This window comes from Selaginella moellendorffii, unplaced genomic scaffold, assembly GCF_000143415.4.
Source record: "Selaginella moellendorffii unplaced genomic scaffold, v1.0 SELMOscaffold_149, whole genome shotgun sequence".
NCBI classification, from domain to species: Eukaryota; Viridiplantae; Streptophyta; class Lycopodiopsida; order Selaginellales; family Selaginellaceae; genus Selaginella; species Selaginella moellendorffii.
The window spans coordinates 209,260-228,798 of NW_003314410.1; the positions used below are offsets into that span (position 1 = coordinate 209,260).

Consider the following 19,539-nt stretch of genomic DNA (forward strand, 5'->3'; position numbering starts at 1 on the left):
CGTTAGTACGACTCCATGAACCTCATTAAATAACCACATCTTCTCATGGAAGAGGAGCTAGCGCACAGGACACGGTCGTTCAAGCCGTCACCGATCCAGAAGCTCTCGCATCTCGCTCAGCAGCGCAATGCGATCAACTTAGCGGAAGGTAAAACTGATATTCTCGGGTGTTTGTGTTCTAGCGGAGAGGTTTCCCAGGGTTTCCAGATTTCCCAGCTCCGCCAGAGGTGAAGGAGGCCGCAAGGGATGCCATTGGAGCAGACTTCAATCAGTACAGGTGGTTTGGGAGCTCGTTTTGCATGGTTTCTTACATTTCTTTTTCACAAGGCATGTACAAGGTGTTTGCAACAAAGTGGCCGAGCATTTTGAGCATTTCCAGGGTGTGAAGGTTGACTCCAAGTCCGACATTGTGCTTTGCTGCGGTCAATCGGAAGCTCTCGCTGCCGTGACTTTCGCTAGTGAGTTCGAACAGATCTTCATTTTCACTCTTGGTCCTCTTCTTTTAGTTGTTGATCGTGACGACGAAGTGATTCTTTTGGAACCGGTCTATGAGACGTACGAATCTTGCATCATAATGGCTGGAGGCAAGCCAGTTGAGCCAACTGGCTGATGAATCTTCATCGCTAATATACTTTCCTTCTCTGTTGCCATACAGGTTTTCGTGCCTTTAACGCCTCTGCTGTGGACGTTGGATTCAGAGAAGCTCAAAAGGAGCATCACCTCTAGAACCAAGGCGATTGTGATTAACAGGTATCTTGAGTAGCTTTCCTTGTGTCCTGGACTCGGTCAGCCCTCAATCTGACAATCTGACTGGAGCGATATATGGCATTGTAGCCGTACACTTGGCTCTCACACTTTTATTTTATTTTAATATAGTCTAATTTCATTTTATTATGACAATAATCTAGGGTTAGGGCCACCCCTGTTTAGGGTTTGGTGTAATTATGATTACACTTTTGCCTTTTATTCTCCTGCTATCTTCATCATGTAGGTGTTCTAGCATTTTCATTGCTTTTCTTTTGTTTTAGGCACATGGGTTAAAAATGATGAAAAGAGGGGAAACCTAAAGGAGGGATCCTCCAAATGTGGGTAATGCTCTATTGTTGTTATGCCTTAGCACATGAGCAAGTTTAGAGAATGATTATAAAAAACCCTCTCACCCATATACAGTCTACATCCCATTCCCATCCTTCTTCTAATTGGAGGTTTTCTTTCACACTTGTCCAACATGATTAATGTGAGCAACAGTAGCAACAACAATAATAACAATATACACAATTTCAAATCTCTTGATTGAATACCAACACACGCATTGGCTTGCATACTCCTAGACCATCTTCTTTTTTAAGGCCACATAACATCACCAAGCACACACCAACATGGTCAACTCCAACTCTCAAAAGGATGTATGTGAGTGGTTAACTTTTTGTGTTTCCTATTTGCAATGCTCACTTTTTAATGGTTTTTTTTAGTCACAATTTGATACATTTGCCACACTAGTGTCTAGACAACACTTGACAAGTAGATTTTCTAGCCCCTAGCACTACACTCTCTTGATGGGCTCCTTAACATCTTTTGAAGGTCTAATGATGGATTGCTATTGAGAGGTGGTAGCTTATGCATTGCCAACTGAGCCATCAGTAAGATTTATTTCTTTGAAGTTTTTCATAGCTAAAATGTCTCCATTCAGACTCTAGGTGGCTAACATTAAGAACCTTGCGTGAAGATTATAAAGATCATGGATATCAAGTTTAAGCTATCAGAGTGTTTAGAATAGAGTAGTGTGTACTAGATAAATGCTTTTATTCAAGAGATGACACAATATGATATTTGTGATATGCTCCAATGTCCTTCACACAACTTACTGGCCAATTTATTTACACCACTTGATGCTTTTGTGAAGTAGTTTTGCAAGATATAAGGAATATCAATGCATGTTGAGACTCAAGTTTGGAGAGAGCTCTTTGAAACTTTGCTTTTGGAATACTATGATTACATAGGCTATAATTTGCAAAAGTGAAATAGAAAACTATCTTTAGTTATCTATTTATACAATACATAGTAAGAGAGGTTTATGGAATTAGTTTGGCCAAAAAAGGCTAATGTGACCAAGGAAAGCTACACTTAATATAACCCATGTGAATATAAATAGACGAGTGGGGTAATTTAGTGACGTGTTCAAAAATTAATTGCTCCCCCCAAAAGATGAAATGATTGATGCTTGCAATACTTACTTGGATACCTTATGTAGCTCATTAGAACCTAGTTTTAGTTACATGGCTAGAGCACTCTAGTGGTGGAAGGTGGGGGGAGTACCCATGAAACTCATGTTATGCCACAATGAAACTCATGTTATGTCACAATGTTTCAAAATGTCATTCTAAAATCCTAGATTATAGAATGGAAAAGGAGTAATTTTTTTGCTTAGTGATTAAAAATATGATTACATAGTGAAGAAGTTCTAAAAGTTAATGGAATTTAATGGATGGGTCTTTAAACCCTAGACCAGTGGTGGTGTTAATAAGCATTGCCATAAATGAAAATAAACTTGGTGGGGATCGAAAAATGAATATTAGAGAATGGTGTTCTTTATGTCTTGAGACATCTTAAAGATGCTAAGATATAGTCATTGGATGACTACTCATAAATAGATGGCCTAGTTTGGAAAAATGAGATTGTGGTACAAATGGTCTTGGAAATATTAAAAATGTATATAACCTTCATGTAGGATTTTACATGTGAAACACTTAGACCAAGTGTGAGGTCAATATAATCGTGAGAACACATATAAAGCTAGCAAATGCCCTAAATTGAGGTTAAATGGTCAAAAACATAATTAAATGACTGAACTAGAATGCAAAATTTATTCATTTATAAATAATAAATAATTTTGTGTGGCAATATTCAAAAAACTTACAATTAACTAGATTGAGGCCTTTTCACTTTCATGAAAAAATCAAGGTTTTCATGTTTGCAAGGTTAATGCAGAACAATGTAAGCTCAATTTCCTTACTGAGTTGGTTTCAAGTAGAGTTTATCATGGACCTGCTGGAGTTGCAGTCTGTGTTCTTTGGTTATGAGAATCAGGTAGCTTTTTGTGAACTTTGGTAGTAGCCGAAACTCTTTTGCTTGCTCTGCATCTTAACAGGAAACTTTATGTTTTATTTTTCATGGCCTTTTCATTCAAACTTGCAGATGGGGATGAGTTGGTTTGTACTCGGGGAGTATGATAGTCTGTGTATCATGAAACAACCAAGTCCCACTGAATGGCTCTCCTGTTACAAATGGATTATCAACACCGTGGTACCGAGCTGCGAGGTAGTGCCAACGTAGATTTCCAGGGATGAAAGCCGGAATCGCTCTAAGGTACGCCAGAAAGTCGTGGTTGCCAGATTCCATCGCTTTCCTCGTCAGGATCTCGTGGTAATACATGAATTCTTGTTCTTTTTCCTGAATCATGGCGTTCGCCTTATCAACTGCCTGTTGAACAGAGCGAACGGTGTGGTCCGTGAAGAGCAAGAGAAAAATTATGTTCTTGAAAGTTTTCTTCCTCAGCTCCTTTGGGAATGAAAAGATGTCGTTCACCAGCCACATATGATCAAACATGGCATCTATTGCCCGGAGGTACTCCTCGCTTTCCAGATCCTTGTCTCTCAGCTCGACTCCCAGGCACATCTGCGTGAAGTTAAGCATCGGCTTGACAACGTAGTCCTCCCGGCGATGCACAGCGTAAGACTCTTTCGTGAACTCCTCTTCGTCGACTTTGGCCGAGTAGCAGCCAACAAATTTCCTGTACGAGACGAGCAGCCGCTGGAAGAGGAGCGGCGACATGAGCTTCCGCAGATCCGGGACGAGCTCGGCTTGGGCGACGAGCACGGGTTTGTTGGGAACTTGGGCGATGGATCTTTGACCGGAGGCAAGGCTCATGTAAGCTTCCAGGATCTCGTCCCGCTGCGAAGGCTCCTCGTCGACAGCATCGTCGAGAATGGTGATGAGCCAGGTGTACTTGGCGGCCGCTAGAGCGTGCCTGGAGTTGCCCCAAGGCACAACAAAGGTGCCGTAGAGTGGCATCCTCCACTGGGTGAAGTATTTCTTATCGGCAGCGGCATTGGTGGCATTGATCTTGAGGAAGCGAAAGGCCCAATCGTTCGCCTGTCTGGAGACGGAGGCGTAGTCTGGGTGGCACTGCAATGGCAGCGAGCAGCGAATTTGAGGCAAGTAGATGCTCTTGCAGGCGAGGAGCTGCTCAAGAATTTGGGGACGACAGATAGAAGGCGCGGCCATTCGCATTCACTCTGGAGAAGAACGAGCTTAAGCCCCTCCTTTATTGAGGCCTAGTGACATTTGATCTCTCTATTGAGGTGTGACCAGCGAGATAAACGTGACATTTGATCTCTCTATTGAGGTGTGACCAGCGATATAAACGTGAGGAAGAGCTCTTGTATAGCTGTTAGAGGCCTGTAGGTCCTGTTAGTACGACTCCATGAACCTCATTAAATAACCACATCTTCTCATGGAAGAGGAGGGTTTTTGCCGCTGGCTAGCGCACAGGACACGGTCGTTCAAGCCGTCACCGATACAGAAGCTCTCGCATCTCGCTCAGCAGCGCAATGCGATCAATCTAGCGGAAGGTAAAACTGATATTCTCGGGTGTTTGTGTTCTAGCGGAGAGGTTTTCCAGGGTTTCCAGATTTCCCAGCTCCGCCAGAGGTGAAGGAGGCCGCAAGGGATGCCATTGGAGCAGACTTCAATCAGTACAGGTGGTTTGGGAGCTCGTTTTGCATGGTTTCTTACATTTCTTTTTCACAAGGCATGTACAAGGTGTTTGCGACAAAGTGGCCGAGCATTTTGAGCATTTCCAGGGTGTGAAGGTTGACTCCAAGTCCGGCATTGTGCTTTGCTGCGGTCAATCGGAAGCTCTCGCTGCCGCGACTTTCGCTGGTGAGTTCGAACAGATCTTCTTTTTCACTCTTGGTCCTCTTCTTTTAGTTGTTGATCGTGACGACGAAGTGATTCTCTTGGAACCGGTCTATGAGACGTACGAATCTTGCATCATAATGGCTGGAGGCAAGCCAGTTAAGCCAACTGGCTGATGAATCTTCATTGCTAATATACTTTCCTTCTCTGTTGCCATGCAGGTTTTCGTGCCTTTAACGCCTCCGCTGTGGACGTTGGATTCAGAGAAGCTCGAAAGGAGCATCACCTCTAGAACCAAGGCGATTGTGATTAACAGGTATCTCGAGTGGCTTTCCTTGTGTTCTTGACTCGGTATGCGATTGTGGCAGCCCTCACAATCCGACTGGAAAGGTTTTTGCGATAGAGGAACTTAAAGAGATAGCGCAGCTCTGTTGTAAGCACGATCTACTTGCTATAACAGACGAGGTAGTAGAGAAAGGATCTTTCCATGGGTTACGCATTTTTAACAGGTGTACGAGCACATAGTGTTTCCTGGAGCAACACACGTGAGTATTGCATCACTGCCAGGCATGCTCGAGAGGACGATAGTCACCTCTTCGATTTCAAAGACATACTCGGTGACTGGTATGGATGTCAAGATGCGTAATTCTTGCTGCTATTCTACCTATTCCGTGAAGGGTGGCGTGTTGGCTGGGCTATAGCACCGATTCAGCTGGCGTCTGCCATAAGAAACATACACGTCAAGCTTACGGATTCCGCTCCTTCACCTTTCCAAGTGGCGGCTTTGGTCGCGTTGCAGAGCAGTCACGATTTCTATGCAAAGCTCAAAAATGTAAGATTCATGAAAATTTTGTTTTGTTTCCGACAGTCTTTGTACTTTGTGTGCAGTGCTACCGGGAAAGAGGCGAATACATAAAGAAAGTCCTAGTTGAAGCTGGTTTTGAGGTACCGTTTGCGGCTCAGGGATCGTTTTTCGTCTTTGCAAGGTTGCCGGATGCTATGAAGCAAAACGATGTAAGCCCCCGGATTTTCACTCAGCTCAGTTCTTTGAATTGTTTTGTTCAGATAGAGTTTGTCACGGATCTAATAAACCGCGCTGGAGTTGCACTAGTTCCTGGCTCCGCTTTCTTTCGATCGAACGAACTTGGTTATGAGAATCGCTACGTGAGAGTAGCTTTTTGCAAAGAGATGGCAACTTTGGTAGCAGCCGAAAGAGCATTGAAGAAGGCAAAACCTTTTGCTTTGTAATCTTAACAGAAGACTATCTAATTCTTCCTGCTTGCTTGCACACTCTTTCTTGAATGACTTACTGTTATAGCATTCAAACTTGATGTGCTGCTACCATCATTCCTTTTTGCCAAAATTTCTTAAAGAAGGAATCAATCTCCATAAGAAGTACTAAATGGATCTCAACTGACAAACGAATCATCTTGTTCGAATATAAAAGAATACTTTTCTTTTTAAAACTAAAGAGAAAATAAGTTCTTTGATGATGTTATAAAAATTGTAGTCAATAGCCATTGTACAATTTATTGATAAAATCAGAGTATATATTAAATGTGTTACTAAATATATAGAGCATCCAAATGACTTAATAAAAAGTGAGGTAGTGACAATGTAGATTTCCAGGGATAAAAGCCGGAATCGCTCGAAGGTACGCAAGAAAGTCGCGGTTGCCAAATTCCATCGCGTTCTTCTTCAACATTGACTTATGGATCCAAACATCTTCTCTTTCATGAACTCCTCTTCGTCGACTTTGGCAGAGTAACAGCCGACAAATTTCCTGTACGAGGCGAGGAGCCTCTGGAAGAGGAGCGGCGACATGAGCTCCCGCAGATCCGCGACGAGCTCGGCCTGGGCGACGAGCACGGGCTTGTTGGGAACTTGGGCGATGGATCTTTCACCGGAGGCGAGGCTCAGATGAGTTTTTTATATGTTTTACTAATAGCCACGATCTAGTCTTATAGATCAAACACTTGTATGCCAACATGTTTTGGACCCGTCCACGTTTTTGGTGTAGGCTTGTCTCGCCGCAAGAACAGTATCGTCGAGAATGGTGATGAGCCAGGCGGGCCTGGAGTCGCTCCAAGGCACGGTGAAGGTGCCAAAGAGTGGGATCCTCCATTGAGTGAAGGCTTTCTTATCGGCATTGGTGGTGATTTTGAGGAAGCCAAGTGCCCAATCGTTTGCCTGTTTGGAGACGGAGACATAGTCTGGGTGTCCACTGCAATGGCAGCGAGCAGCGAATTTGAGGCAAGTAGAATACAGGCGTGGAGCTGCTCCAGAATATGGAGACGATAGAGAGAAGGCACGGCCATTATCATCCAATCCACTCTTTCGAGACTTTTCTTTCCTTGGAGATTTATCACAGGGCATCAACAATACATGAGAAACATGCCAAACATGGCACAGTGATTCATATACTGTTTATATGGTGGCACAGCGTCAAGAAGCAAAGGATTCCAAAGACAATATCATCCACAGTGGCTTTGCATTATATAAAAACTTTACAACATTTTAGGCCTGTCAACTATCTTCCAGATTTGCAGTATATACATGGCGCACATATCTAACAAATTGATCATAGCCTTCCACATTGGACAATTAATACCATCATTTTTTGTTCGGGATGTCTGTGGTTCGAGTCACGAAGAGACCAGTTAGGGTTTATACGAAATGTATAGGGTTTAAGCAGGAAATGCGGTGATCGGTGATGGGGCGCTGGCGCTTGGGGCGCGTCGCGTCCAAGCTCTGGAGCTGGAGATCGTCCTCGCCGCTTTATTCTCAGGTCAGTGCGGCCGCGGGGCGTGATTAGGGTACTTTGCTGATGAATGTAGGCCTTGTCTTTGCGTTTTCCAGACTTTTGCCTCGAGCAGTATCGCGGAGGAGGGGCCGCAATGGAAGACGACGCCGCTGGCGGGGTCCAAGCTCTCGAGAGCTTGGATGGCTACCAAGGCGGGAGGTATGGAACAGAGTTTTAGTATAGAGGGATCAAAAGCGCTTGGCCATTTTCCAGGTGGTGGTGGTTCTAAGCGAGCTATTGAGGACTTCGAGAAGTACGTTCTCGGGAATGCTGGAGGCGAGGAAGAAGAAACCGATTTCCATGACTTTCCCGAGGAGAGTTCCGGGAGCACAGAACAGCAGGCTTCCGCTGAGGAGCGGCCGGAGGAGGATGACTTCCTCCAGGAACTGACCCGGATAGAGAAGGGTGCCGATCGAAAGGAGCGGAGGGACAGCTTGATGACGCAGCGGGGCTACGACGAAGAGAATGTGCCGTTCGACGACGATGTTGATCCGGAAAACCACGAGTCGATGCTGGATCAAGACGACGCGGTCTTTTGGAGCGAGGAGCTCCAGAAGTTTGTGACTCCGAAAGGGCTATTGAATCTTCCAGGAATGGGAAGGGACGACTTTACCAAGCCATATCAGCTGAGACCAGACAGGGTCTACTTTCCCGGACAAACTATCGAGCCGGAGGTTTGTTTCTTCATTCGTTTCTAGTTTTTATATTTTGGTGTTCTCTTAGTTTTTCTTCTGTTCTCATGTCCTCTCATTTTAGGATTTTGATGTTACCAGGATCGCCTCCAGCGATCCAACAGAGATGCCACAACGGCAGAAGAAAGTTATGAAAAAGAACGAGGTCCTTGCAGCAGCCGACTTCCGGGTATTTCAGTAGCTTACACTTTCTTGTTCTAAAGCACTGTTTCATTCTTTGCATGGGTGCAGAACATAAAGTTCCTCTCTCTTTTCCTGTCCGAGACGTCGAGAATACTTCCGAGAAAAACCGTAAGAATCTAGTGCCTCATCTTTCTTCCATTGTTTAAACTTGTGTTTTGGCGTTTGTTATAGACGAGCATCAGCCTGAAGTCCCAAAGGAGAATCGCTCGAGAAATCAAAACAGCTCGATCGCTGGGACTCTTACCATACTCGTCCATGGGAGATCCACCGTTTCGGTACCTGCGTAACCAGCCAGCGAAAGACGTGGATCCAGAAGACGCGTTTGATGAGTTTGAAGAGGAAGGAAGCGGCCCAGGCGGCGGTGGTGCTAGATTTCGTCGACGGCTGTTCTAAAGCTCGAGTATCTGTATCATATAGCTTGAGAGAGAGCCCCTTATAACTTTAGCTCCCATAAATGTGGAACTTATTTCGTTTCTCGTGACTTCTAACACGTTCGTGATCTCTAGCTCGCTTGGCAATCGAGCCGGCCCAAAGCAGCCCTGTGTACTCTCGAATCGCCAGCAGCGATCACGTTCGTTTTGATTAGCTCTGTGGATATGAAGAAACAAGAATGAATGCGACTCTTTAGTGTTTCGAGAAGAGTTACCTTCGTCAAAGTCCGGCTTCCACGTTAGTTTGTTGCCTTGCCAATCGGTTATGACTCCTCCAGCGCCTTCCACAACTGGTACCAATGCTAAATAATCGTATGGCTGGAAGAAAAGGATCTTGTTTTAGAGATGTTTGTAAAACCACTGCTCTCACCTTGAGTCCGGATTCAACCACGAGATCGACATGTCCAGCCGCGAGAAGACCATAGGCATAGCAATCGCATCCATACAGAGGAACTTTCACCTGGTACGTTAGAGCACAATCAGATAACGTGAAGGAAAAAAGGAAAAGAAAAGTGGCAAAACACCTCTTCTCGGACGCGAGCAAAAGCCTGCTCCGAGAGCTTGTCAAACAAGTGCGGGCTCGTGGTGTACCTGGCACCATTGCGAAGTTAGATACTTTGGAAAAGGACTGAAAGCAAGAACCAAGCGTGATACAAATAGGCACTGGAGAGCGAATGACACGAACGAGTGCTGATTTCTCGATTGTTGAGTACGGTGGCTTGTCCTGCTACACCAAGCCACCGCTCTTTCAAGACCGGTTGATCTATAATCCCAAGTATCTGGAATTTCCAAACCGTGCGGTATAAGAAAAGTCTTCATGTGTGTAAGAGAAAAAGTGAGAATACTTACTGGAACACCGTTGTGGAGTAACGATATCAGTGTTCCAAAAACTGGCTTCCCTGCAAACGCATGGAGAAAGTGATTAGAAGAGCACCGAGAAGAATACCAACCAGTGATGAAGCTCTTGGTTCCATCGATCGGGTCTAGGACCCAGGCATACTCTGCAATCGAATCAGGCATGGTCAAGCCACCTTCCTCTCCAAAGCTGTAGGAAAGCGATGATACACACGAGAGACTTTGCTGCAAGCTTACACTGCGTGAGAGGGAAAACGTTGGAGAATTAAAGCGCGCATGGCTTCCTCGGCAGCTTGATCGGCTATAGTCACAGGGCCTGCATTCACCAGAAAGGAGAAGCTTCGAGCAATAAAAAGAAGCACATATACTCAACTGAGATCAAGCTTATCAATGACCTCGATGCGCGTCCGGAAGTACTTGAGAGTGATCTTGGCGGCAGCGTCGGCGAGCTCGTGTGCTAGACTCACGAATCCATCCAGCGTCGCGTCACTGGTTTTTCTCGTCTCGTCCATCGGTAGAACTCGCAAGCTCGAGACAATGCTCATCAAAAGTCAGCAAAAAACCACTACCATGCATAGAAAACTATACCTTGATCTTGATTTGCTCCACTGCGAGCGCAGCGCTAGCGACCTGGAATCAAAGCGCTGGCCGGAAGGGAGCGCTCTAGGATCGTAGACCAGCGATCGCGAGCAGCAGCGCGATCCCGTTCCACAATCCTTGAAAATGCCGCTTCCCAAGATACTATCCATCTGCTAGCTACCTAGGGTTCTAGGGTTTATGGCTTGGATGGATTGCCGATGATTGATAGCTAGAGCGGCAATGGCGGGATCGGCGTTCATCACCACGGTTCTCCAGCCACATTTTTCTCTCACTGGTGAGTGCCACTCCGATCGAGCGAGGATTTCTTCCTCGCAATCGAGACTTCTCCGCCGCACTGGGTCGAGATTTTCCTCCAGTTCCTCGCTCCTAGGGCCGGATTACGAAGAGCTATCGCGCTGGAAGTCATGGCGCCGCAGGGAGAAGAGTAGAATCTCTAGGCACTGGACACGCGCAGCGCTACAACAGGATCGAGATAGAGCCGACGATGAGATTGGCAGCAAGAAGAAGAGGCTCGCGGAGTCACTGCTTCTTCGGCCGGTTGGATTCCTTCTACAGGGTCTCTGTGCTGCTGCTGCCGCTCTGGTCACCGTGGAAGCCTTTCGAGCCATCGGGAAATTCCAGAGGTCGATGCCAGGGGCGAAGAAGAAGAAGGCGCAGCGGTTCATGACTCCGGAGGAGAGGAAAGCTTGGACGTCTGGATTGCCACAGGTAGAAGAACATATCGCTTACGACGATATCATACGCTCGGCCAGGCTCGGCAATGTCAAGCACATCATCCGCCATCCCGGGACGAAGCTCAGAGAAGTACCGGCGGAGGTTTTCGTGGTCATGGACGATGATCGCGTTGTAAGAACGGTTGTTCCCGACGCTGGGAGCGCTGGGGAGTTTTTCAAGTCGTGGGACGAGCTCAAGCTAGACAAGGTTGTGACGGAGGCTTACACTCCTCCGCCGCCGCCGCTCGAGATTCCACCTTGGGCGATGAGAGGTCCGTCGCTCGTGTTTTTGAAGAAGGTGGAAGACTTTATCAAGAAGCCTAGGGAGAGACAAGCTCAGCGGCCACAGCAAGATGCTTACACGATCTTCCAGTCCGCTGCCGCTGCAAGGCTCGAGGAGCTTGAGCGGCAGAAGCTGCGAAGGAAACGAGAGCAGATGTTTCGGAAGCAGGAGGAAGCGAGGAAGGAAGCAGCCAAGGAGCAGAAGTTTTTTCTGGATCAGCAAATGAAGATGAAGGAGGACTCCAAGGCAAGCCGCGCCTTGCAGAGGGAGAGGCGAGACGAGTGGAACTATTTCTGGGCGACTGCTGCTAACAATGAGAGCGTGCGATTCACTCTGGGGATTTTTTTCTTCTGGCTCTTCTACGTGACTGTGGTGGTTGGCATCAAGAAACGGAAGCAGGACTACGAGGACCGCATTAAAATCAGAAAAGCGGAGGAGGCCGAGCGAAGGGAGATGAAACAGGTGGAGATGGCAATGGAGAAGGCTTCTCGCTCCGGGGGAACGGAGATGGAAACCGATGAGGAGAACGCTGACGCGTTCAAGATGGGAATGCGCTTTATGAGATCTGGCGCCAAAATGCGGCAGGGTCGTGCACTTCGCTCGGGAAAGTACATGGACCCCGAGGCAGATGTCAAGTTTTCCGACGTTGCTGGTCTTGGAAACATCCGAGTGGAGCTTGAGGAAATTGTTGATTTCTTCACTCATGCAGAGAAGTTCCGGAGACGAGGCTCCAGAATTCCGAGTAAGTGATTGATTCTTGAAATAGCTTATAATCTTCGTGTTTTTCAGCTGGCATACTACTATGTGGTGAGCCTGGAGTGGGAAAGACTTTACTAGCCAAAGCAGTTGCTGGTGAAGCTGGCGTAAACTTTTTTGCCATTTCTGCATCTCAGTTTGTGGAGATCTATGTTGGTGTTGGTGCGTCGAGAGTACGATCTCTCTACAGCGAAGCAAATCAGAATGTAAGTTTGTTTTTTCTGGTGCTCTTCAAAGTAAGTGATATGAATTTTGACTTCTGATTGCAGGCCCCGGCAGTGGTTTTTATCGATGAACTTGATGCTGTTGGAAGGACGCGAGGTCTCACAGCGGGATCTGGAGGTCAAGAGCGCGACTCTACTCTCAATCAGGTCACGTTTTTTCTTCATCACGAAAAAAAAAGTTGCTGACATTCAGGCTTGCAGCTCCTTACATGTTTGGATGGCTTTGAGGGTAAAGGACAGGTCATCACTATCGCAGCAACCAACAGGCCTGATATTCTTGATCCTGCTCTTGTACGACCTGGTCGTTTTGATCGCAAAATATACATTCCTAAGCCAAGCTTGCAAGGGCGCATTGAAATACTACAGGTATGTTTTTGCAATTACGCTTCAAGCGTCTAACAGTATTTCTCGCTAGGTTCATGCAAAATCAAAACCAATGGGTGAAGGCATTGATTATCGCGCGGTCGGTCAAATCACTGCTGGCATGGCTGGTGCTCAACTTGCGCATATCGTTGATGTTGCTGCATTGGCAGCTCTTCGAGATGGTCGCACAGAGGTGATATGAGTTGAGATGTTTTATCACAAAGCATATATGAGAAATGTATGCAGGTCACAACGGATGACTTGCTGGAGGCTGCACAAAATGAAGAGGGAGGACAACCTGATCTACACATACGCAGCGACAGAGTGAGGCGTATCCTTGCACTACAGGAAGCATCAATGGCTGCTATGGCTGCGAATTGTCCCGATATGGAAGACATACAACTGGTATTGACTACTTTCTTGCAAGTTTTTATTGAAAGTTTTCTTTCAGATGTCCATCGTACCGAGAATGGGTGAAGAGAAGGGCTTTGTACGTTTTAAAGCGGATCCGTTGAAGTTTGGATACTTGGAATCGATCAGGTTTTGTTTTTATAGAATTTCTATAATACCTGCTTGATGTTCCGTGTCGTTTACAGTCGCCAGGGATTCCTTGACCACATAACCGTCCAACTTGCTCCCCGTGCAGCAGACGAGTTGTGGAACGGTGCTGATCAGGTTCTTCGTCAGCTGACGCATATATTGTCTTCATCTCATGCGACGTTTCTGCAGATTAGCACGGTTGCGTCTGACAACGTTGATATTGCAAGAAAAGCTGCACGAAGTTTTGTTCGTGCCGGACATTCCGACAGGAAGGAGTTATATGGGCTTAACAGTGGCTGTTGGTATAGACAGCGAAGTATATGGGTAACGATGCCTCAAATTCTACGTGATGGTTCTAAATCTTTTGGGTGCTTTTTTGCAGGATGTAGATGTAGAAGCGCAGAAGATACTTGAGAGTTGCTATGCGAGGGCGCTTGAGGTAAAACATTCCTACAAGTTTTTCTCTAGGAACCAAAGGAGTTTTTACTGCAGTATCTTGAGCGCAATCGCAGTTTTGTCAACGTTTTGGTGGACCGGCTTTTAGAAAAAGGAAGCATCTGGCGGCCCGAGTTTTTGCAGCTTGTGGAGCAATATGCAGTTCTTGACAAGCGACGATCAAGCCCACTCGAAGTCCGCAACATGAACCGGCACGCTTTTGAGCAAGCCATGATGCCCATGAGTAAGACGACAATTTGACACAACAGTATATTTTGATCTTATACGGCAAGTAATGGCGTAGTCCTTTATTTTCAAAGATTTGATTTAATACTTGGTTTGTTGTAACAGGAAAATCGATCTTTATGTTCGAAAGCAGCAAGCCCGTGACGGCTGGAAAAAAAGGAGAGACCGAAAATCCAAAGCAAATCTGTCAAAAAAAAAGTGCATGGGAGACGTGTGAAGGACGACGTGGACTAGAATGGCCGATGATGTGGTAGAGGACGTGGCAGAGGACGTGGTGAGAAACCAATTTGTTTCCAGGGCAGAGTGAAAAAGAAGAAATGGGATGGCTGCGACGTTAGCGGTGGTGGCGGCAGCGGGCTTGGAAGGATTGGGGTAGTAGCTGTAGAGCTTTACAGGGCCATGGAGAACAGGACCAGGCAGTGGGCTCATATTATGCTGGACAAGCAGCAGCGAGATGTGCACATTGAGAGCAAGAAGCGCACCATCGATCGGACTATGCAGTTCTGGATGCGCTGCATGTCGATCTATGCCAGCTACAAGGTGGGGTTTTTGAGGAGGGAAGAATTTCGTGACACTGGCAATTGATGTGCAGGTGTGCCAAATCCGGGTCCAGTTCGTCAGTGACAAGCAGGAGCAAGACAGGATTTGGGAGGAACAGCATGAGAGTGCGGCCGAAAAGGTTTACGCTCTTTGTACTGACCTCGGTGGATTCTTCCTAAAAGTAAGATTTTTTGATGCGAAAATTGTTTCTTCGTGAAATGGACACTTTGGCTTTGATTCTAGTCTGCTCAAGTTCTGGCAAAACCGGATTTGGTTCCTGCAGCTTGGGTGAAGAAGCTTGTTGTGCTGTGCGACGATGCTCCTCCTACACCTTTCGAGACTGTCCAGGGTATTGTGGAAGCTGAGCTTGGAAACCCAATCAATGCACTCTTCGAACGTTTCGATCAGAAGCCCCTTGGCTGTGCTTCGATCGCTCAGGTACTGTCATTCAACCTGCGGGAATTCTCTACTAACTCTTGTTGCCAGGTTCACAGAGCGCGACTAAAGGGTCGATCGACTGACGTTGCTGTCAAAGTAAGACCTGCTTCTGTTACGGATCTATCCTGACTGTTTTATCGTTCCGTTTTCTAGGTGCAACATCCTGGTGCTGAAGAGCTGATGATGACTGATATATCCAATCAGAAAACATTTGGAGCATTCTTGCAGCGTTTCGATGTAAAGTTTGATCTTGTTTCGGCTGTCGACGAACTCGAGCAGCAGGTAAACGAAGCTTTCGTATGTATGTTTCTAAGCTCTTTGTTAGGCAGGTTCACCATGAGTTCGATTTCCTGAGGGAAGCGAAGTCAATGGATCGGATTGCGGTTACTTTAAGCAAAGAGAATCGTGGGAGCCCTCCCATTCAGGTTCCTCGTCCTGTTCCAGGATTCGTAACAAGGTACATTAGATTAAAGTCTGTATATTCACTTTCTAATCTTCTGTTTTCCTATAGAAAAGTTCTGGTAATGGATTTTGTTGAGGGCATTCCGATTTTACGTATAGCGGATGAGATGATTAAACGAGGCATTAATCCCCACGGAAGTGTTGCGAACCATGCAAAGAGGTGAGCATTTTGCGAGCTTTTCTCTACTGATTCAACTGTGCAGGTCGATATTGAAGGATATCACTGCAGCTTACGGCCAAATGATATTGAGAGACGGGTTTTTCCAAGCTGACCCACACCCAGGAAACATACTTGTGAAAAGCAATGGCAAGGTAAAGTTTCTTGTCATGTTAGAATAGTTTTGTGGATGAGATGATTGCCGCAGGTGGCATTACTGGACTACGGACAAGTCAAGGAACTCCCTAATGAGTTGCGGCTCGCTTTTGCGAGGCTGATACTTGGAATGTCTTCTCATGATCCAAAGCGGATTGAGCTAGCTTTCGGGTAAGCTGTTGCCTTCTTTCGACGGTAAAGATGAAAAATGTCTCTCGTCAGGGACTTGGGGATTGAAATCTCGAAACTGTCCATGATTGGTGAGGGCTCGATCAAAGATCTGGCCACAATCATGTTTGACACGAAACTTCCCGGTGGGTTAACAGTGGTGAATCCGTTTGCAGACGACTCGCTTCTCAAGCAGATATCAGTTCCCGTGAGTGTATCTCTTACATTCTTGGTCTCACTTTTGCTGATAGCTGTGTACCATTTGTTTTGCAGAAGTTTCCCAGGGATTTGTTTTTCCTCCTTAGAACGATTCACATACTTAGAGGCATTAGCATGGGCATGGGAATAAGTTACTCCGTGGCGGACGAGTGGAAAAAGCTTGCCGATGAGGCTTTGAAAGCCGCGAACCAGATATCTACGGGTAAGCTCTTTCCCTCTTGAGGACTAAAAGCTCTAAGGCGAATTCCATCGACTTGATCTCTTTTTCGAAGGCTCACAGAACGGGAAAGGCCAGGCAAAGATTAGGAGCATCGAGCAGCAGCAGAGCTCTCAGTGGAGGCGGGCTATCAAATATCAGCAAAAGAAACAACAGCAATGGCGTCGAGAGGTGCCAGTTCTCTAGAAAAATTCAGCGATAAAAATGATAGGAATCATTTCAGCAAAGGTGGTGCCGAATTATCATCCTTGATGTATTGTCAATTAAAACTTGGGACCATATACGATCTTTTGATCTTTAGGCGGTCCAAAATGTGTTGCGTGGTTGTGCGACACGTGACGAGAAGCTATCCCACGTGCCGTAGGGCAGTGTATAAGAAAGTCGATTCAGCGGAGAAAAATTTCTGAGGCTTGCGTTCTTTTTGGTAAGCTTGTTGAAGTTTTAGTTTGACTTTAATTTCCCTCCATATCTATTCATGAAAGGATGAAGAAAGACTTTGTTGGTGGAAAAGACAGGTTTTGAGCATTGTGATTAGAGGATGCAAGCAAGAAGGCTGAATGTCTGATCCATTGATTCATTCATATGCTGTTTACATGGTCTTGCAGTGCCTACCATGAAGCATGACTCATCTCACACTAGTTTAAAACTCTATGAAGACTTAAAAGATTACCAGCTCCAACTCCATGTTTGGCCCGCTTCTAGCCAGCTCTTATTAGGATATCCGCTCCATCATGGACCTTCCACCAATTGTTTGTCCAAGCTTCTGAAGGGAAAAAAAGAAAAAAGGAAAAGAAGCAAGAAGGTTGTCATTGGGTACGGATCTTTGATGTTTTTGTCCACCATTCTACAAGCTTCTCTGCTTTGGGGTTGACATATCATTTTTTATAGCCATTCCTCTTTCCCATCTTCATCCTTCTGCATCTTCTAAATCGTGGTGGCTGTGCTTGCTGCGCCATGTAGGGATCACCTGTTATGGAACTCATCTCTGGTACGAGCAATGAAGCCGTGGCGTACCGAAGCACATCCGCATTTTCTTCCTGCTGCTCAAGAAGCCGAGTATCTTGAATTTGATCTACCAGATATCTCGTTGTTTACAGGAGAACCAATGTTCGTCACCGGCAGCGAAGGACGAGACGCCCCGAGCGCTCTGATCGATCGAGTCCATCCATTCACAGGGGATCCACTTGATCTTTAAAACCAAACCTAAAAAGGTCCCTGCCCTAGGGATCAAAGAATATGCTGAGCAGCCCTAACTAGAGTGCCCTATCCCATATGCCCAAGCTCAAGGGCTTTCATTTGATATATAACAGCTCGCGAAGACACCAATGGCATGAGCGCGCCCGCTTCAAGGTGGGAGTCAGCACGGTGTTATCCTCGGAGGGGGATAATGACGTGGCTGATAATGCGGGGCACATCGCGTCAGGCGGGTGACCGAGCATCGCTACAGCTCCAGCTCTCGCCAGTGAAGGGATCACGCGCTCCTTTTTTTTGTATGTTTTCAACGAGCGATGGTAAGAGCCTCATTCCGAGGATTAGAGTTTTTGAGCAGGAGTAGGTAGCACAACTTTAGACAGCATTTTTTTCGTTTCTAAATTTCTTGAAAATCCAACCTTTCCCGACTTCGTCCACACTTTCAACGTCGGACCGACTCGAGTGAGAACTCGCCTCAAGGGAGCATCAAACAAGTCCATTCCCGCAAGTAAGTTTTATCGATCGAGTTTCGAGTTTGATAGCTCTACGATATCAAACAGGCTCGCAAACTCTGCGATGGGACGCGCAGCAAAGGTGAGAGACCCAACCTCTCCATCACCATCTCCTCCCTCAGGTTTTGCGCCAGCTCCAGGCCGGCAGAAGAATCCACGCGGACCTCTTCTCGTCCGACTTGCTGGTTTCCACCGGTAGTGTCAGATATATGGGAACTATTACTGGAATTGGCGATATCGATCCGGCTCGATGGCCTGGCTCTAAATGGCGCTTCCCAAAGGTAAAGAGTCCTGTCTTCAAGTGACGCATTTTTTAGCTGAGCACGCGGCTAGCGAAAGACAGGCATGAGAGATAAATCCATTTATTGCTCAATGTGACTCCCCCGGTTTCGACGAAGAGATTCAGGCAGGCCAACAATGCTCACAGACATAAGTACTCTCTACATGCACTTTTAATTCACGGTTGGTCTATTATCCAGAATAGAGAGACTTCAGGAGAAAGTTTTCCCTCTCTGAGATGCCTGCAAATTACGGTTGGCCTGTAGGATCTGACAAAGATGATTGTCGTATGACTTTCGACTGACACCTGAGTGGTCATAGTGTTCCTGGTTTTCCTTCTGGATTGCCAAGCCCCAGAAACGAGGGGCTACCATCTCATCGTAAAGTCGATATGCACCAGCAGCAGCTTAGGCTCTGCATTCAGCAGTTTCGAGAGAAAAAGATTCCTCCACAATTCGGGAACCGCAGCAGCTTCTCCAACCAGCAGCATGAAGTTGCTCAGTCTACTTGCAGACAACAGACAAAGCTTCACATGTTTCCTCGCAGCAACAGGCTCCCAGTAAGTGAAATCCATCGTCACTTCTTATGTAATGCTTTTTTGTCTACTCTTTTTTGTTCTTTAAGGAGTTGGGGAGCCCCAGGTAATGCAAACGATTCTGACCGCGAGTGCAAACTATTTGGTTTCTCGTTGAAGGCAAAGACAGCTTTGGCCAGCACCGCCAAAGACGACGTCCACAAGGATCTCGAGTCGGAAGCTTCCGGCTTCAGGAAGTGTTTTACTGGCCAGAACTGGAACCAGCAGCAGCAAGCAGGACGTGCACCAAAGTAAGATCTCATTCTTTATTTGAAGCGCCAGACTCTGAATCTCTTCTACTTTTCAAAGGTTCACAAACACGGTGCAGTGGGACGAGCTTTGGACTTGCCCAAGTTTCGGGGATACAGGGAACTCCTGGAGGAGCTGCAGCATCTGTTCGGCATTGACGAGAACCTGAACGTGGCAAGCCGTGTACGTAGATAACGAAGGCGACATGCTGCTCGTCGGAGACGACCCCTGGGGGTAAGATCTCGTCTGTGCATTTCATTTGCTTAAAGAGTTTTTACATTTCAGGGAGTTTTGCACGACGGTGCGATGCATTCGGCGGCTGAGATCCAGAAGCTT

General features: G+C 46.4%; 7 protein-coding genes across 11 annotated transcripts; 5 read left to right on the top strand and 2 right to left on the bottom strand.

The window, feature by feature from the left end:
* Positions 1 to 35: 35 nt before the first annotated feature.
* LOC112343418 (probable N-succinyldiaminopimelate aminotransferase DapC) lies at positions 36 to 1,041 on the top strand. Its single transcript, XM_024666837.1, has 6 exons — positions 36 to 148; positions 199 to 277; positions 328 to 458; positions 507 to 592; positions 656 to 750; positions 1,029 to 1,041. The coding sequence occupies exons 1-6, from the start codon at positions 46 to 48 to the stop codon at positions 1,039 to 1,041; spliced, it is 507 nt and encodes a 168-aa protein (XP_024522605.1). The 5' UTR covers positions 36 to 45.
* Positions 1,042 to 3,183: 2,142 nt separating this feature from the next.
* Positions 3,184 to 4,284, bottom strand: LOC112343419 ((E)-2-epi-beta-caryophyllene synthase-like). Its single transcript, XM_024666839.1, has one exon. The coding sequence runs from the start codon at positions 4,282 to 4,284 to the stop codon at positions 3,184 to 3,186; it is 1,101 nt and encodes a 366-aa protein (XP_024522607.1).
* A 179-nt stretch (positions 4,285 to 4,463) lies between these two features.
* On the top strand, positions 4,464 to 6,312 carry LOC9652672 (probable N-succinyldiaminopimelate aminotransferase DapC). 3 transcript variants are annotated; one of them, XM_024666860.1, is made up of 10 exons: positions 4,464 to 4,631; positions 4,682 to 4,760; positions 4,811 to 4,941; positions 4,990 to 5,075; positions 5,139 to 5,233; positions 5,286 to 5,382; positions 5,427 to 5,541; positions 5,595 to 5,749; positions 5,806 to 5,931; positions 5,983 to 6,312. In XM_024666860.1, the coding sequence occupies exons 1-10, from the start codon at positions 4,514 to 4,516 to the stop codon at positions 6,163 to 6,165; spliced, it is 1,185 nt and encodes a 394-aa protein (XP_024522628.1). In that variant the 5' UTR covers positions 4,464 to 4,513; the 3' UTR covers positions 6,166 to 6,312. The 3 variants fall into 3 exon arrangements, with proteins under 3 accessions (XP_024522628.1, XP_024522629.1, XP_024522630.1); XM_024666861.1 differs by having other exon boundaries at positions 5,987 to 6,117; XM_024666862.1 differs by having other exon boundaries at positions 4,516 to 4,631; positions 4,822 to 4,941.
* A 1,259-nt stretch (positions 6,313 to 7,571) lies between these two features.
* On the top strand, positions 7,572 to 9,068 carry LOC9652673. Its single transcript, XM_002993095.2, has 6 exons — positions 7,572 to 7,705; positions 7,777 to 7,879; positions 7,934 to 8,394; positions 8,477 to 8,581; positions 8,644 to 8,703; positions 8,767 to 9,068. The coding sequence occupies exons 1-6, from the start codon at positions 7,631 to 7,633 to the stop codon at positions 8,986 to 8,988; spliced, it is 1,026 nt and encodes a 341-aa protein (XP_002993141.1). The 5' UTR covers positions 7,572 to 7,630; the 3' UTR covers positions 8,989 to 9,068.
* On the bottom strand, positions 9,010 to 10,641 carry LOC9652561 (bifunctional phosphatase IMPL2, chloroplastic). Of its 2 annotated transcripts, none has more exons than XM_002993130.2 (10): positions 10,470 to 10,641; positions 10,255 to 10,409; positions 10,119 to 10,197; positions 9,977 to 10,071; positions 9,876 to 9,925; positions 9,669 to 9,805; positions 9,551 to 9,617; positions 9,397 to 9,486; positions 9,242 to 9,344; positions 9,010 to 9,183 (listed from the first exon to the last, which is right to left on the bottom strand). In XM_002993130.2, exons 1-10 carry the CDS (start codon positions 10,628 to 10,630, stop codon positions 9,098 to 9,100), a joined length of 1,023 nt encoding a protein of 340 aa, XP_002993176.2. In that variant the 5' UTR covers positions 10,631 to 10,641; the 3' UTR covers positions 9,010 to 9,097. The 2 variants fall into 2 exon arrangements, with proteins under 2 accessions (XP_002993176.2, XP_024522591.1); XM_024666823.1 differs by having other exon boundaries at positions 9,029 to 9,183; positions 9,681 to 9,805.
* A 28-nt stretch (positions 10,642 to 10,669) lies between these two features.
* Positions 10,670 to 14,382, top strand: LOC9652562 (probable inactive ATP-dependent zinc metalloprotease FTSHI 2, chloroplastic). 2 transcript variants are annotated; one of them, XM_024666819.1, is made up of 12 exons: positions 10,670 to 12,219; positions 12,267 to 12,439; positions 12,503 to 12,604; positions 12,659 to 12,823; positions 12,873 to 13,013; positions 13,067 to 13,225; positions 13,272 to 13,360; positions 13,417 to 13,495; positions 13,550 to 13,684; positions 13,743 to 13,799; positions 13,853 to 14,087; positions 14,147 to 14,382. In XM_024666819.1, exons 1-11 carry the CDS (start codon positions 10,701 to 10,703, stop codon positions 14,054 to 14,056), a joined length of 2,823 nt encoding a protein of 940 aa, XP_024522587.1. In that variant the 5' UTR covers positions 10,670 to 10,700; the 3' UTR covers positions 14,057 to 14,087; positions 14,147 to 14,382. The 2 variants fall into 2 exon arrangements, with proteins under 2 accessions (XP_024522587.1, XP_024522588.1); XM_024666820.1 differs by having other exon boundaries at positions 13,853 to 14,083.
* LOC9652674 (uncharacterized protein in hydrogenase 1 5'region) lies at positions 14,173 to 17,593 on the top strand. The gene is made up of 14 exons (XM_002993097.2): positions 14,173 to 14,581; positions 14,634 to 14,762; positions 14,825 to 15,019; positions 15,068 to 15,115; positions 15,173 to 15,301; positions 15,349 to 15,476; positions 15,531 to 15,641; positions 15,685 to 15,793; positions 15,847 to 15,965; positions 16,017 to 16,170; positions 16,236 to 16,383; positions 16,454 to 16,569; positions 16,700 to 16,758; positions 17,359 to 17,593. The coding sequence occupies exons 1-14, from the start codon at positions 14,441 to 14,443 to the stop codon at positions 17,591 to 17,593; spliced, it is 1,821 nt and encodes a 606-aa protein (XP_002993143.2). The 5' UTR covers positions 14,173 to 14,440.
* The last annotated feature ends 1,946 nt before the right edge of the window (positions 17,594 to 19,539 follow it).

Bases quoted from the DNA above. Each gene is read 5' to 3' on its own strand.
- LOC112343418 (XM_024666837.1), top strand. From the start codon at position 46: ATGGAAGAGGAGCTAGCGCACAGGACACGGTCGTTCAAGCCGTCACCG. The intron at 149-198 runs GTAAAACTGATA...GAGGTTTCCCAG, and splicing joins TGCGATCAACTTAGCGGAAG to GGTTTCCAGATTTCCCAGCT. The intron at 593-655 runs GTTGAGCCAACT...GTTGCCATACAG, and splicing joins TAATGGCTGGAGGCAAGCCA to GTTTTCGTGCCTTTAACGCC.
- LOC112343419 (XM_024666839.1), bottom strand. From the start codon at position 4,284: ATGGCCGCGCCTTCTATCTGTCGTCCCCAAATTCTTGAGCAGCTCCTC.
- LOC9652672 (XM_024666860.1), top strand. From the start codon at position 4,514: ATGGAAGAGGAGGGTTTTTGCCGCTGGCTAGCGCACAGGACACGGTCG. The intron at 4,632-4,681 runs GTAAAACTGATA...GAGGTTTTCCAG, and splicing joins TGCGATCAATCTAGCGGAAG to GGTTTCCAGATTTCCCAGCT. The intron at 5,932-5,982 runs GTAAGCCCCCGG...TGTTTTGTTCAG, and splicing joins ATGCTATGAAGCAAAACGAT to ATAGAGTTTGTCACGGATCT.
- LOC9652673 (XM_002993095.2), top strand. From the start codon at position 7,631: ATGGGGCGCTGGCGCTTGGGGCGCGTCGCGTCCAAGCTCTGGAGCTGG. The intron at 7,880-7,933 runs GTATGGAACAGA...GCCATTTTCCAG, and splicing joins GATGGCTACCAAGGCGGGAG to GTGGTGGTGGTTCTAAGCGA. The intron at 8,395-8,476 runs GTTTGTTTCTTC...CTCTCATTTTAG, and splicing joins GACAAACTATCGAGCCGGAG to GATTTTGATGTTACCAGGAT.
- LOC9652561 (XM_002993130.2), bottom strand. From the start codon at position 10,630: ATGGATAGTATCTTGGGAAGCGGCATTTTCAAGGATTGTGGAACGGGA. The intron at 9,926-9,976 runs GTTGGTATTCTT...ATGCGTTTGCAG, and splicing joins AACCAAGAGCTTCATCACTG to GGAAGCCAGTTTTTGGAACA. The intron at 9,184-9,241 runs GTAACTCTTCTC...TCATATCCACAG, and splicing joins GAAGCCGGACTTTGACGAAG to AGCTAATCAAAACGAACGTG.
- LOC9652562 (XM_024666819.1), top strand. From the start codon at position 10,701: ATGGCGGGATCGGCGTTCATCACCACGGTTCTCCAGCCACATTTTTCT. The intron at 12,220-12,266 runs GTAAGTGATTGA...CGTGTTTTTCAG, and splicing joins ACGAGGCTCCAGAATTCCGA to CTGGCATACTACTATGTGGT. The intron at 12,440-12,502 runs GTAAGTTTGTTT...TTCTGATTGCAG, and splicing joins ACAGCGAAGCAAATCAGAAT to GCCCCGGCAGTGGTTTTTAT.
- LOC9652674 (XM_002993097.2), top strand. From the start codon at position 14,441: ATGGAGAACAGGACCAGGCAGTGGGCTCATATTATGCTGGACAAGCAG. The intron at 15,794-15,846 runs GTAAAGTTTCTT...TGATTGCCGCAG, and splicing joins TTGTGAAAAGCAATGGCAAG to GTGGCATTACTGGACTACGG. The intron at 16,759-17,358 runs GTAGGGCAGTGT...TGCGCCATGTAG, and splicing joins GAGAAGCTATCCCACGTGCC to GGATCACCTGTTATGGAACT.